The sequence below is a fragment of the Acanthaster planci genome, linkage group LG06 (genome assembly GCF_054643075.1).
Source record: "Acanthaster planci isolate LZ-2023a linkage group LG06, COTS_SCS, whole genome shotgun sequence".
Lineage (NCBI taxonomy): Eukaryota > Metazoa > Echinodermata > Asteroidea > Valvatida > Acanthasteridae > Acanthaster > Acanthaster planci.
The window spans coordinates 10,218,643-10,233,838 of record NC_141782.1 but is presented as its reverse complement, the minus strand read 5'-3'; the positions used below and the strand labels follow the sequence as shown (position 1 = coordinate 10,233,838).

General features: G+C 41.8%; 1 protein-coding gene across 1 annotated transcript in view; it reads left to right on the top strand.

Annotated features, from left to right (window-relative positions):
* The window catches only part of LOC110975708 (uncharacterized), a 33,166-nt gene that overhangs the window by 2,613 nt on the left and 15,357 nt on the right, over positions 1-15,196 (top strand). Inside the window, exons 3-19 of the mRNA XM_022228414.2 lie at positions 4,408-4,476; positions 6,226-6,336; positions 7,188-7,356; positions 7,801-7,847; positions 8,044-8,180; positions 9,089-9,236; positions 10,614-10,672; positions 10,954-11,090; positions 11,656-11,712; positions 12,073-12,161; positions 12,420-12,547; positions 12,852-12,922; positions 13,304-13,368; positions 13,677-13,747; positions 14,092-14,168; positions 14,624-14,741; positions 15,078-15,178. Of these exons, the coding sequence (XP_022084106.2) occupies positions 4,408-4,476; positions 6,226-6,336; positions 7,188-7,356; positions 7,801-7,847; positions 8,044-8,180; positions 9,089-9,236; positions 10,614-10,672; positions 10,954-11,090; positions 11,656-11,712; positions 12,073-12,161; positions 12,420-12,547; positions 12,852-12,922; positions 13,304-13,368; positions 13,677-13,747; positions 14,092-14,168; positions 14,624-14,741; positions 15,078-15,178 (1,654 nt within the window). The remainder of the gene's footprint in view (positions 1-4,407; positions 4,477-6,225; positions 6,337-7,187; positions 7,357-7,800; positions 7,848-8,043; positions 8,181-9,088; positions 9,237-10,613; positions 10,673-10,953; positions 11,091-11,655; positions 11,713-12,072; positions 12,162-12,419; positions 12,548-12,851; positions 12,923-13,303; positions 13,369-13,676; positions 13,748-14,091; positions 14,169-14,623; positions 14,742-15,077; positions 15,179-15,196) is intronic.

Genomic DNA, 15,196 nt, shown 5'->3' with positions numbered 1-15,196 from the left:
TTAATTAATTAATTAAAACAGAAGAACAGGGAGGAAGAAGAAAAAAAGAGAAATTGCATCACAGAGCGCCAGCATCCAAAAAATGCCCCGGACCCTACGCCGTAAGGGCTTCACGCTATACGAGCTTGTGGGTATTTTGCCGCTGCTGATTTCGTTCACACCTCCCTTTTTTTGAAAATCCGGGATCACGCCCCCCCCCCTTCGGAAAATGCTGGATCCGCCCTCGTGTGCACTAAGTGAGCAACCTTTTTGCTACAATGTTCAAAACCTTGTGCAATCGAGCTTTGTTCACGTCGTGCAGCTTGTACGGCGCCTTGATCGGGTTCCTGGATAATTGTGCATTGTAAGTCGATATTGGTGCTATAAATGTTACTGGCTAATATTCGTCGCTTGGGCATTCGATTTGTCCCAAATGAATACCTGTCAACCTATCGTCAGCTGGCTGAAGTGCGTGCTCGCGAGTTCAGTTGGTGTGCGCCAGTCTGGATCACTCAAACTATGATTGAAGTAACAAAGCACGCACTTCTCCTGTACAGATTTTATTTCAAAGGAGATGCTGTAGCCCAACGCATGCCAACACAGCACAGACTCATAGCTGAGGGCTTGTGTTTACTGGGTCATGTTTCTGAATAACAAACACCGATAAAGTCGCTAAGCTAAGAGTATTCTTTTTATAACCGTATAAATCATTAATATCGCCAGTGGACGTTTTATGTTTGAAATGGGTAGGCCAAGGATATGTTTTCTTTATTCTTTTCCGGGACACACTATGGTGCAACGTAACCCAACTAATTGGGCTGATAGCTCTGTAATGATTTCCTTTGTGCAAGGTTACATGACCAAACAGTAGCAAAGCTGTCAAATTCCCTGGCTAAAGCCTTTTCAGCCAAGAACTGGGTGGAGTAATGCAGTAATGTCGTCCTCTACTGATATAACCTACAATCCTGGACAAAGTTGTTGGGACACTTGGCAATAGCCATACGCTCTCCCAGGCTTTCCCGGTCGATGTTGTCATGACCAGCCGGAGCGCAGACAGTGCACATATACCCAATGTTGTGCCTACCGTGCCGTTTTGGTGTGTGCTTTCTGGTGTTGTTTGTGGAAAACTAAAATGAAAGCCGGCTGTAAGTATAGACAAATTGTACGTGAAAAAACAAGATAATTATCCATGTTGTATTGTTCGCGTACAGTCAAAGCTGCTTCGCAGGGGTGCCTCGTAGACGATGCATCATGGCATTGCTGCCCATAACTGTGCAAAATTTATACGTTTCGTTAATGCGATGGGCCCATTTTGGTGAAGAAACAACTTTCGCTGTGCACCATGTCGTTTTCACGGAAATCAATTACGGGAATGTGGAATGTTCCGCACTTGTATTTGATTTTTAGAACTGTTGAGAATTGACAGATACATTTTGGCAGTATTCTATATGAGTTCCAAATGGGAATTATTTGTGAGCCGGTACTTCGAAATCAGGAATAAGTCGCAGTTGACCTTTTGAGATATGCACATGGTCAGAAAGAGAATTTTATAAGCTTTCAAATGGTACACATTACAAGTGTGTTGACGGTAGCCTTTCATACATACACTTCCAATATAAACAAAAACCGCCACATCGATTTTTTTTTCAACAGTTAACCACATCCCCGCTTTACTCGGCCATGTAAAATGGCCTCAGAGACTTATTCCTGGTTACGATGTACTGGGTCACATTTGACTATGTAATGGTGACTTTTCGCCGTGCCATTTTTGTTACTCCGAATTCCGATATTATACTTATGGCCAGTGAGGCACAGATTAACTAAAATGACATTAGGTATCAGTCAGATCAAAATAAAATATAACATGAGTTACCGTGGGGAAAACCTGAATGGGCGGTGCGTCTTTTGAGGCGGCAATGGGGTAAAACCCTTGGCTTGACTGATTTGGCATCCACTGCATTCTCGGTGTCATTTTCTGTTCTGAAATTCCAGTAACTAGAAATTGTTTGTTTCTTTTGAATTTATTTCATCATTTTCCTGCTCGTGGTTTTGGGGGACACCTGTCTGGACAGTCCATTTACAAGAAAGAGCGGCAGTTTCAACGCCTTTGTTGCGACGTTCGGGTGAATAAGATATGAGACATATCTTTTGTGAGAATATCAAATTATTCTGCAGTTGAAAGCAAGGGAAATTGTTATAACAAATGAAAATATTTTCTTTCAATATTTTCTATCAGGGAAGCGAGTGCCGCCCAGCTGTGCCATCCATGCCGGATCTGTCACCCTACTGTTGAATCATCAATAATAAACATTCACTATACACCATGATAGCTTTCACACTGAGATCACTGAGAAGAAATGGACCGGAACACAGTCGAGATTGGTTTCATTGTGGAAAATTAAGGAAATTAAGATTATGAATTAAAATAAATTAGCATCAATCCTTCAGCTCACTGTATTCCAACCTAGAAAATTGCTTTGTGGGTTCTGCACCCCGAGACATGAAAAAAAATGTGGTGTGGGAAAAATCTAAAAGTTATGCGGTGTTGACCAAGCATTCAGGCGCACGGACTCCTGAAATTCGCTACGAATCGCAGTTACCGGCTTCCATATAGGACTCTTCTGGGTCTCGGGGTCCCGGCCCAACGCACTTCCTCCCTGCCCATCCATTTAACCCCCAAAAGGGTCGAGCGACCATGCAAGGGAGGAACGAGACAGGCCCCTAAGCCCTGGCCGCCGAGTCGGCCATACGTCTCGAACCTGTACTAAGGTGCTCACCTGGACTTCGCGGACAGTCCCAACCGCAGAGCTTATCCAGTAGGCTAAGGTACTGTTGGTATTTGATGGGGTGAATTAGAGTCTGTTATAGCTACTGACCGGAAGCAAGCTTTGGGAAAATAAAAAGCCACCTGTGGGATTCGAACCCACCATCTAACGATTTGATAATCGCAAGCTTAACCACTCGGCCATTTCAGAGATAGTACTCGCGGTTCATTTTAAGGTGTTAATAAAATCATTAACCTACTGCACAGAATGTTGCCGTGTAAAGACTGAGTGATTAAAACGCTACAATAGTGCATTACATAGTGAATACACATTCACACAAACGATTGTCGTCAACATTAAATGTTCTCCCTGACAGCTTCTCTTTACTATTTTTAAATGAACGCGCACCAATATGGGCAAGCCTCTGGCCCACGTCTATACACCTGTCTACAACTTTTTCATAGTATTTTGTGAATGACACGCCATTTTTCCCCCTTCCCTTTTTTTTGGGGGGGGGTCGTTTTCTCTCGTTTCCTTTACTAGCATAACATGACAGCCGAATCAGGAACCCAATAGCTCTGCTAAATAAAGTGATGTGTAGTGGATCTGATGTGTGGTGAATGGCTCTTTATGCGCATTGTCCTGTGAAGAGAACTTCTTTGCAAATTCCTTCTCTTAAAAAATGTAGTTGAACAAGCACTTTTTCTGTCATGTTATAATTCATTTTCAGCATCGAGACCTTATAAAGTTGCATTTTCAGTGCTGTGAAATGTTGATTTGAATACGACAGTGCGCTTCTTCGTATTAATACTTGCATTTTCTCGCCAGTCATTTTTTACAGCCCACACCATAAATCAGAATGATGATAGTCTACAACCATGGCAAAAAAGTATAACAAATGAATACTTCAGGCAAATTGTACAAGAAAAAGCAAGACAATCATCTATTTTGTATTGTGCGTCTACAATCACAACTGTTTTGCAGGAGTGCATCGTAGACGATGCACCATGTCGTATCTGCCCGTAACTGTGCAAAACTTGATGTTTTTCGTTCATTTAAAATGAGTTTGGGTTGGAGGCCCAACGAGATTTGTCCAGGATTGTAACTTACCATTATTACGAGTTTTGCTGACAGCTGAAGTTCGTCCACGTTGACCAATGATACATCTTTCGATGGCTTCCATAACAGATCATCATTGTAAGGCATATCCCGGTACCACAAGTTGCATAAATAGCTTGGCTTCAAATCCAAGAATCAACAATAGACCGCAGCAATAAATGCGACGAGAAAGTGTTTGTTAGGAATCGGATCTTTTTGAAAACCAGGGTAAATCCGGATTGAACCTGGCCCGATAACGGATTAGTTTTGTTTGCTTATCCCATGTCTGAAAGATTTTGTTCATATTGGCTTACAACAATGTGGCTATATTTATATTAGATTGTTTGTCTGATTTTGTTTTATCGCACAACTGTCTTCAGCTTTAACTTTCATTCGATTCGGTTTTTATTTGAAATTAGAAAGCAACGATAGGTTAAAGAAACCTTTTCCTTCTTACAACAGAGGAAATTGAAAAAAAATCTGTACAAATGAATTAAATGTGCAGTCGAAGTGGGAGGAATTTGTTTCTGTACATTTGAAGTTTCGAATGATCTAAAAATTTCAGTGTTGGAATTGCGAGAGTTGCGGGAGGACACGATGACCGGCCACTGGTTCACGTGCGATGCACGTTTCTGTAAGTATATCGCGTACCAGTCTATACTCCATTTTCCATTGACCTAAAACGTCAGGCTTTGTTTACATAATGCGCGCGCTCTTACTGTAGATCGATGGATCCTGTGTCGTCTTACTGCCTTAGGAAAGCACACGTCATGTAAACAAAGCTTAGTACCACCATAATTACATCCCTTCTCAAAGTGTTTTCTGACAGGCACGTGTGTCCCTTTGGCCCAACCCAGTCTTACTACAATTTTGGCAGTTGTGAAATACACGTTTACAGATACAGTGCGCCCTCTATTGAGCATAATCAGCGAAGTGTAAAGGCGTATCTCATAATTCGGAATAGTTGGAGCGAACGCCTTATTCTCATTTAATGAAGAGGTTGGTGAACACAGTATTCCCATTGGAACACTGCCTCGGAATGGTCACTTTACAAGGTGGACCATTCCCTCTTGCAGAAATCCTGCAATGAAACGCGAGTGCTCCGATGGTTCAACGAAACGTGAACGAGATTTTTTTTTCTGCATTACAATTGCTTACGTATCACTTAAGTGCTGAAAAGAGGAAAGCCCCATCAAAACAAATTTGGAAAGGTTGGGCTACAGTTATTTAAAAAGAAAACTCAATTCTTGCCAATTTTTTTTTTTTTTTTTTTTTTGCCTTGCAGCTTTATCAGTTAGGCAGCCGGATTGAATAACTGAATATCTCTTGTCTTAATTAACGCAAGCAATTTCCTTGAAATGATCATCGACAGCTGCGCATTTCCACTGGCCCAGTAGCTGCAGGGGTGCCGAATCTCTGACCATGTAACACCTGGTTTCCATATGGACGTTTGTAACGCCGACGGTCCGCAAGACGTCAAGACCTAGACATTCGCGGAAGAGACGCTGTTCGACGTCATTCCACCAACAAAATAAAACAAAATGGCGTGCGAAACTCAGAATACTTAGGTGCTGCAGAGTACTTGGTGGCAAGGCTGCCTCTTGAAGCCAAACTGATACTCTAGTTGGATGTATGGTCTGCTATTTTATTGACGATTGGGGATACATATGCTAGCAATTAGGAGGATATGGATAAAATGAGTGGTACTAAGCGAGAGCAACATCGTTGTACGCCGGTCATTCCAGCGAGCGTGTTTATATCGGCCCACTCAACGACTTCACGTAGACAGTCGGCAAAGTTGAATCGCGCTCAACTTTGCCGATCCGTCTGAGGCTGCAGGTTTGCGTTAGCGGCAATCATTCCGTTTGACATGTTCCCATTTGTCTGTGTTGCAGTTTGCGTCTTGATGGCGCTGCTCTCTACTATTCTCACGTCGGTATGGAAACCAGGCTTACTATACACTTGCTGTTTGTTAGTATGAGGCTTTTCACGTCCAAATTCTTTGAGCCATTAGTCAAACAGGAATTACTGAAATCTACTCCAATTTGAAAATTAGTTGAGTAGGACAAAACAGTAAAAATGAAGCGATAAAGAATGAAAAAAGTGAAAATGCTCAACATTTACTCGGCTATCAGCCTTACATGAAGGTCTCAAAAATCACCTAACATAAACAACATTTCGCTACTATAACGGGATGCTTTACCCTGTGTGTGTTATTGCTACTGACCACACTGTTACCACTGGTGCAGAAAAAAGTTTTATTCACAGCATCATCGCTGAACGCTCTCAAAAGTTGCAGTTTTCAAAAATGTTTACCTGACAAAAATCGTTTGTATTTGTGACGGTGCCTTTACCGTGTCTCCCAATATTCTCTGTTTAACAGGTGGAGTGCTTTCACCTCTTACTTCGACTTCTCTACCGATGTCCACCCTCGATTGGCCGCCGAGAATCTGGCGAAAGTGCCAGAGAGCGGAATGATGGAATCTATGCATAGGTATATTTGAACACTCCGTGATTACCAATATCAAAAAGTATTTACATAGCACAACCAAACAGAGGGTATTTCGTACTCGCACATTAGTGTCTGCTATTAATATTAATTATTAAAACTTTTACGTTCAGTTTCCCTTCCATGTTTTGCGTCATTATTTTTTTCAGTTCTTCATTACTGACAATTTTTATTAACCATACTGTAAAACATTTTTAAGAAACAAGAGCAATACGCTTTTTTTCTTGATGTTTCCATTAAAGAAAATCTTTTGTTAGGACAATAATATATTTAGAAATATGGCTTTTTAAATTGGACTCTAACTGTTATGCAGTACATTGACTTATAAAGCAAATGCGATCAAATGACTTTTTGTTTTTCTGATATACACATCTTATTGTACTCGATATAATTTCGTTTGACCAAAGTTCATCCTACGCGGTCTTGGAAATCTGATAGGCTTTCCATTCTTACATTTTTTTCTTTTGTTTCGCATCCACCACTTTTTAGGCATATCTGGAAACCATCGTTAACAAATGCTACATTTTTCTCGAGCTCAAAGAATAAAAACTGGTGGTAGACTTAAATTCAAGTCGGCAACCGTCCAAGTTTAGCCCGCATGCGCTGAAGATACACGACTGTCCAACGACTTGATTCAAAATCTAAACAACGCGGCCAGAATGCAGCGAAAAAGTTGCCAACTACTGGAATTTTGTTTGACTGATAATGAGTAAAGATTACCCTGACTAGAAGGGGGGTTAAGGACATGCAATAGTTTTGATACACGAGCTGGATATTTTGCTGGTTATCATTTGCTCTATTGAACCTTTGGATGTTTTTGCCGGTTGTTCTCACAGGGATAATCAACACCATTATCATTATGAGCAATTTGGTATGATCCATGGCGTGATCCAGGTCAGCGGTCAAGACGAGAAGACAGTAGTCATGCGCGGTGTGAAATCGCATTCCTCCGGAACACAGCAGGAAAAGGCCGAGCGACACATCGTCAACCACATGGTACTTGAGGTGGGTTCTAACCTCGACCACGCGACACGACATCCTGACTTACTCCACTAAGCATGGTTAGGGTATTTGTCAGATCAGGTTGGACGGGCAAACGGGTTGGTGACAGATTTGTTGGTTGCTTGGCCCCATGGGAAATAGAAATGTGGAAGATAAGAAAATGGTAGAAAGAAAAGAGAAGGGAAATGAAGTAAAAATGGAGAACTATCCATAGAGTGTCTCGGAATTGACTTTCCCTTCCAACACTGCTGACGGTTTGCAAGTCTGCTACTACTTTGAACCCTGGACAGAACTGCATCCTTTCCTGCAATGCGACGTCCACTTCCGTTATTAGTAGTACGACACCGTACTTCTAGGCTAAACATATTTGTGGACATCATGTTGTCTGCATGTATTCTCCACACTACTAACCATAAAATGTACCCTATCCCTACTTTTCATAAATAGGATGGGACTTGTCTACATGTCGGTGGATATTGTCAGGAGGACTCGAGGTCAGAATTTTCTCATTGTCAACGAAATATTCTGAAGAAATGTAATTAATTTGGAAGTGCACTAAGTACAGCGTCGATAGTTTCCTCTTCTTGAAAATCTTTATAAAAATGTGATGTGGATCACAGAAACAATATTTGAAGTTATGAATCCAAGATGTTTATAAACTATTAATAAATTATTTCTCTTTTCTGACAGTGTATTCTCTGGTTACATGACCAAGCCCAACGGGGCAATATTTCCAGCTGTGTCCGTGGATCTCTCCGTTCGTAGACTGTTTGACAAGGCCAACAACCAGCTGCCCAAGACTTTTTCATTTAGTGTGGGGTTTGAAAGTAGGCGTATTAATGCTTCTGGCTCAGTTTCCTTTTCCCATCTCGTAAACGTGAACTTGAAGAGTTGTTCATTCACTTTACGAAGAAATGCAACGGGAACTTCGATGCCCTTTGTGGGGAAATGTATCCTTATCCAAAAGACGGTCGAACAAATGAAATCAAGTAGAAGGCAACCATTAACCCGCTTGCTGATGGACTTGGTATACATGGTGTCGAGTATATCACATCGACACCATGTGGTCAAGGGTTTCACCTTTACCCAAATGAGCAGTATGAGTAAATTTATTTACAAATGAATACGAAAAGTACAGCGATTTCTGCAAAGTACGTCAGAAACTGCACTGGCGGAGGACAAACCAAAGTTCTAAAATTAGCGAAAACTTGAACGAATTGTGAAAGAAATTGTTTTGTCGATATTTAAGGGTGATACCTTCAGACTTTGTTCGGGTCTGTATTCTTCGATAACGGTTTATTTCGCATTACAGAATCCTGTACGGTGTAAACCTCCAAATCTTTGTTAGGAATGAATAACACGAATGGAGCCGTTCGGATGTCTGATTTTAGAACTTGAGGTTTTTCAGGTTATGATAATATTGTATGTCCTGTTTTGTGTGTGAGGAAAGTTTGCCTTTCCTGAAGAAACATCAAACAATTGGAAGGAGACAAGGAACGAGACATCTTTTCATCTTTTCTCAGTCAAGCGTTAGGATGATTTTTAGTCTGTTGTCTGTCTCCCCCTTAGAGCGGGTGTTTTCGTGAAATTCCTCTCTCCGATTTAAGAGAACGTGGCCTGTTGGTAGGACCGTATTGGTTCAGGCCTAAATAAAATAGGGTTCCAGTTTTGCTGTCTCTGTCACTGAAGACGAATTTTGACCGGAGCCTTGATATGCATGCATTCTCTGTCACAGGCAACTTCACCGTTAAGATACAAGCCGAGATAGGGGAGCAACTGCACCTGGACGTGGAAAGAGAGCAGAAGTTGGCAGTGTGTGTGGCCCTGACTAGCTACCGGGCCAACGGCGTGACTGGTCAGGGAGTCTGCCAAACGATGATCAGGTATACTCTTCATAATATCAGTGCGGTATCCCAAACACTTTTTTCTACTCACCGGAGGAGGGTAGAAAACAAAAATTACAACAAAATGTAAAGATATTTTTGCCTCTGTCCATTAGTCTTTGTCAGCTAGGTCTTAAAAGGCTTATTACATTCCACGGAATAAACTCAATATTATTTGATAATTCAACAGCAGTTGACCCGAGGAATAAAACTGCTGAACATTGCTTGAACACATTGTGCGCGGTGATGAACATCTTGTGTGACCAGACGTTTGATTAAATACGGACTATATGTAGTCTGTGGCTTGGGTAAGCCACTGTATTGGCCTCTTGGCACCCAGAGGTGTACATTGGTGGTACCTAACTTGCTATGGACTGGCATTCCATCCAGGGAAAGAGATGTTCTTTCTTAATGCATGCCAAGGAAACCGGTGTAACGGTCTCATTTTTCCGGTGTGCTTGGATTTCTGGGTAGTAGCCGAACACCGCCGAGCAACCTGAATTGCGACACGCAGTAAATTCCGTTTAGTTCACATTATGGGTGTGCTGAGTTCCTACAGCAGACGGGATGGCGGCGCATAGACCTTTTTGCAGGCGTACCCTTACGCACAGGCGGGTGTGCATGCTGGACAAACATCCGAAAAAGGCCCATTCCGGCATTTGCAACTCCCATTTCCGACAGATTGATCATCGAAACAAATATACATTTATCACATCCCAACACTTTGACGTGTAAAAGTACCCCAAGAACTGTGGGGTCTGTCATCGTCCGTTGTCTGAGCGCCGCGGATAACAGACCCTCCATGCAGTTCTGGAGGTATAACTATCTTGCTCTATATCCAATTATGACGGCGGCATTTGCAGGGCACAGTGAAAGCACCTGCTCTTTGTTGTGGCAATTCAGTCAAAGTAATAGAGCATAGATTATGTGTATTAATTGTGTTTACTGGAAGTACTGAAAATTACACCACCTCCTTCAGCTCTGATATTTAGACTATGTGGATCAAACAACCTTCCAGTCTTCTCCGTCTACTGTGCCAAATGCGAAACCAGACCCCGTGCGTATGCATACGTGTACGACTTTCCGCCGCGTTCTTCCGGATATCTGAGCATGCTGGAAAAATGAGACCGTGACACGTAATACCGGCCTGATGAGCCGCATTGGCTGGAGACTGCCTTGATTTTTAAAACTATATCTTGAAAAACGTCATTGTGCATTCTCACTTGAGAACAGTTATATCGTTCGCAGTGTTCTTAAGGAAAGATCCTGTTTTCTACAAACCACGTTCTATTGTCACTTTTCGATACACCTAAAAAGGTTATTATATCCAATGGAAAATTCAAGTATTGATTCAAGTAATTTCGACTTATCTTATAGATCTAACGAAAACTGCCGTATCTCTCCCCAAGACACGCTTAAACTCTACAAGGAGCCAGGTTGGTAATGTTTACAATTTAATGTACAGAATCAAAGGTGGGTTTTGATATGAAGGCAACAAGTAATTTTTCGTTTGAAAACAAAACTCTCTCTGATGAGGTTCATTGGACATCCCTTGCAGATTGAAAACTTGTCCAAATCACCCAGGGCAACCTGCACATATGTATTACGGTGTTTATCTCTGGCTTATCAGCTCCCAAAATTTCGAGTTTCACCGACAGTACGTGTTTTTGAATTTTTTTATTTTATTTTATCTTTTTGTGATGATGATGATGATCAGAGAACCTCTCTGCAGATGATTTAGCTTCCTGGGTTCTGCCGTTGGCGGCGTCCTCCTGTCGCCTTTCGTCGCTGACAGGAGGCAAGGGCTCACAACTTGCAATGTTGATTGAACTCACCAAACAGAGGGATGTCGAGGTAGGAAGTGTTTCTGTCTAATATTCATTTCCAAGGCTATGTTTTTGGCCTACATGACAAAAAGTACAACAAATGAATGGACGAAATAAAGATTATTCCACTCATGCGTACTTCCCCGTAGGCCTACTCCGGCAAGGACCGGCAACCTCATATTTTTTTCGAGCCCTAGAAGTTGTCACGCAGACTGCGCGCATAACATAACACGTGCATACGGAATGTGCATGGGCTTTGATTAACCCATCAACAATGAAATATGCAACATTTGTGTATATTTTATAAAATGTTCAACCGAGGCTTAATTAGTTGTCATCGGGCCCCTTTGATATGGTGTCGTGTGGGAGAGAAATCACTTTTTTATAGACCTATCCATGTAGCTCACAGCCTGTTACTAGCACTCAGCATGGAGAAACTTGCAGAGCATTTTCATTTACCGTTTATTAAAATTCGTTCCAGGTGCAAAATAAATATTTTGCAACCTTGACCAACATGATTGGAGTACCTGCTATGTGGCTACTTTATATTGCTTTTCAATTGCGCGCCGCAATATTGTTGTTTGCTCAAACAGTTTGAAGTTCCCAACGGAGTTTGCGTTACGACAACAGCATTCAACCGGCATCTTCAGGTATATTTGAAATTTCTTATTATAGAGCAAATTAATTCTCAACGTAGGGTAAATTAATTACAGATGGCATTAATCTAAAGAAAATATGCTTCATAAAAGCAGCATCAAAATTCCTCCAAACACTGTGAATTGCACGCGTGGCTTCATTCCCCGGTTGTATAGATACACCAGCCTTTATTTGTGTGTTCTGTTTCCATTGGATGAATTAATCGCGGATGGTATTTATCGAGAAAACGTCATAAAATGCACCACAAGTCCAACAAAAATTACAAAGTTTATACAAGGCTTCATTCCCTGGTTGCCGATTTAGTTACACCAACCTTTATCTGTGTTTTGTGTTTCTTTCTGGTTCCCTTTTAGCTTCATGAGAAATTGCAAACCGCCATTAAGACACTGAGCGAGGTGTCTTGTGGGATACAAGATGGCGATTTGAAGACATCATGTGACAGGTAGCACTGACAACGTACTTATTAAGCAAATGATTAACAGAAAAAACAAAACACCCATAATCAGAACACTTACGACATGTCTTAGAAATTGCAAGGCCAGCAGTTTATTTTTAAAAATTCCTTTTACATGCTCCTAAGATCCGACTTCCACTTGAGTCCGAACTTGCTTTATGACCAAAATAACTACATGTAGTGACATTTTAATCAACAACAAATAGATCAGCGACAAATAATCTATTGTTGTGTTCGACTCGTTAGCACTGTAGCAGTGTTCGGCGAAACCGAGTTGGCTGACGACATGAAGATGGAGATTTCCCACCAATTTCGTGAAGTCCTAGGAAGTCCCACGGATGGTCAGTCGTATGCCGTGAGATCGTCGGCAGTCGGTACGGAGCCACCTGAGAGCACATTTCTAAACCGTTTTCTCTAATTTTCCACTTAGGAGTATGAAAGGGGGAAAAAGTCTTAGAATTTTACAGCATTATAATCTGTGCATATTATTGATTTATATTGCCCAAATGATTATGAAAAACATAATGCATTATTCAAAAATGCAGCCTAATAAATATGAGTTGAGATCCTTTTGTGGTTAGCCTAACTGAAGACATTTTACTCTTATATTTCGGCATTTCCTTTTCTCGTCTTTCAAAATATTTGCGTTAACTGTTCACCAATTCTTTTCCTTTTAAGGCGAAGATACCCCTCAGATGTCAGCGGCGGGACAAATGGAGACCTACCTCGGCATGGACTCAATGGATAAAGTACAAACCACAGCTCTGGCTTGCATTATGGTTAACTCAAACGCAGAGTGATTGATGTCTAGACCTGGTTGGAATTTTCTGGGGGATAATTCCCTGCCAAGTAATTCATACAGGAAAGTTTAAGGTGTTCCATAATGGCACGCAACAAGGGCGCTCCTCACCTTTCAAGGCTGGTGTGCCTCCCGCTTGAAATTTTAAGAAAAACTATAAAAGGAGTTTTTTATTTGTTTTAATTGGAGTAAATCTAGCATGCGCCCCAAACAATGAGGCTTCAAGAGCCCTTGCAACTAGAAAAGTTTTAAACCGCCAAATTATATTTTTTGGAAGATGTAGTTCTTCTCTCAAAATTGCAAAATGACCCTATGTCTCATTAAACTTCAGATTCTCACGGCGGTGCAAAAGTGTTGGGCATCACAGTTTTCCTTCCAGGCCGTCCAGTATCGAAGGTGAAAACCAACTTTTCCTGTCACGATTTCTCAGTTATGTAACGTAATTAAATAAAGATGATATGAAGGGTATCAGTCTTTGAAAACGTTTGAGGTCAGAAGTTACTGCAGGAGTCACGTTGACATTATAGGTATGGGATTTTAGGGAGAGAAAACTGAGGGACCTGCTTTTGGGTCTTTTTAATTAAGTGCACATTGTTTTCTGAGCAAGTCGAAGCTTGGCAGTTCCTTGCGCGAACGCTTTCCTTAACCATCCGTCCCCATGTTTCTGGTGGAAATATCTATCTGTCTTTTCTCCCACATTCCAGACAGTACGGCCAACCTGTGGAATCCTCCATGGCGGTGGTGGTGCAAGAAGTAGTTCCCGCCGAAAGTGCAGGTGTGCTATAAAATTGAAATTTGGACAAAATTAGGGGGGAAAGTCGATGGGGTGGAGACTTTGACGCCTTGCACAACGAAATGCACGGTTGTAAAGTGTGGCACTCTGCTGCTAAGAGGTTGCCAGTTCATATTCTCATCGACAAATCTATTTCTCCCGCCAAAGTGGGAAGACATGACAGACAACATAATTTGTGCTGTATTTGTATTGCCTTAATCTGTCATGTGTAGATTGATGTCAGTTCCTTGGGAGATCAATGCATGTCTATCCAATGATCTTCGCATGATCCATTCATCTCTGCATGCTCCAAATCGGCGTTAATATACTGTATCTATATCCTGCAGGTGTGGTGTTCAGTCGAGATCCCATCACTGGAAACCCAGCACAGATTGTCATCAACGCAAACTTCGGACTTGGTGAGGTAGGTGTTCTCTTGGCGTCCAAGCATGCCGTCTTTCAGTCAGTCAACCGTTATGCAGAACCACCTCTGATGTAAACAAATAGTGGGAAGAAGGTGCTATTCTATAGTATCGTGAATGTAGCCTCGGGTCGAGTTTCTTTGTGTGAATGTTTGTTGTATGCCTAACTCAAAAGTACCCTCACCCCTACTTTAATCGAAGGGCGTCCTGACACGGAAAAGTCAAGAAAATTCAGGAAAATTCATTACGAGTTTAATCCAAAATGGCCCATCAAAACTCCAAAAGAACTAAAAACGGCTATTCAGAAATTGGCGGTGTCTTTTTTTTATGGCCACAAATTGCCCACATTCTCCAACACAGGTAGTCAACGCACATCCATAATCGTGAACGCCGGACGAGGCTAAGGGTACGCACAATCAAGACAGAGATTTGTAATAATCATTTATCATTATTTCAGTCCGTGGTTGCCGGTGTGAGCGAAGCCGATACCATCACACTGACGGTGGACGACCAGAAGGGCTTAACGATAAGCGAGAAGAAGATAGGGAGGAAAGAAGAAGCGATATTCGTAGGAGGTGAGTTCGGTTACATCGTAACACATGGCAAACTAATGTCGTGCTATATCCAGTCTCATTTGCCACCAAAATGTGTCCGAATATAGCGCCCCCTAGCTCGTTGTTTATTGAAAGCTTCACTCTAGGGTTTTTGCTATTGACAATACCAATGGTCTACCATGCACTGGCCCAATATGAAAGGGCAGTGAAATGCCCATTTCACCTCAGTGATTTTAAATGCGTGAAAGGGTTTCAGACACTGAATCAGCTGTTGGAGAAATAAGCGTGCCACTCTAGAGGGATTTTACACATCTAACAGATATCTCTTTCCATATTCTTCGAATGGCTTTGATCTAGACGAAGGGGGCACCAAAGTGACGTCACTGCCCTCGGCTGAGTCTATCAGATGTGCACTCTCAGATGACACGTGTTTGAAGCTCGGCCGCATTGCGCTTATGGTAAGCCAACAGTCGAGA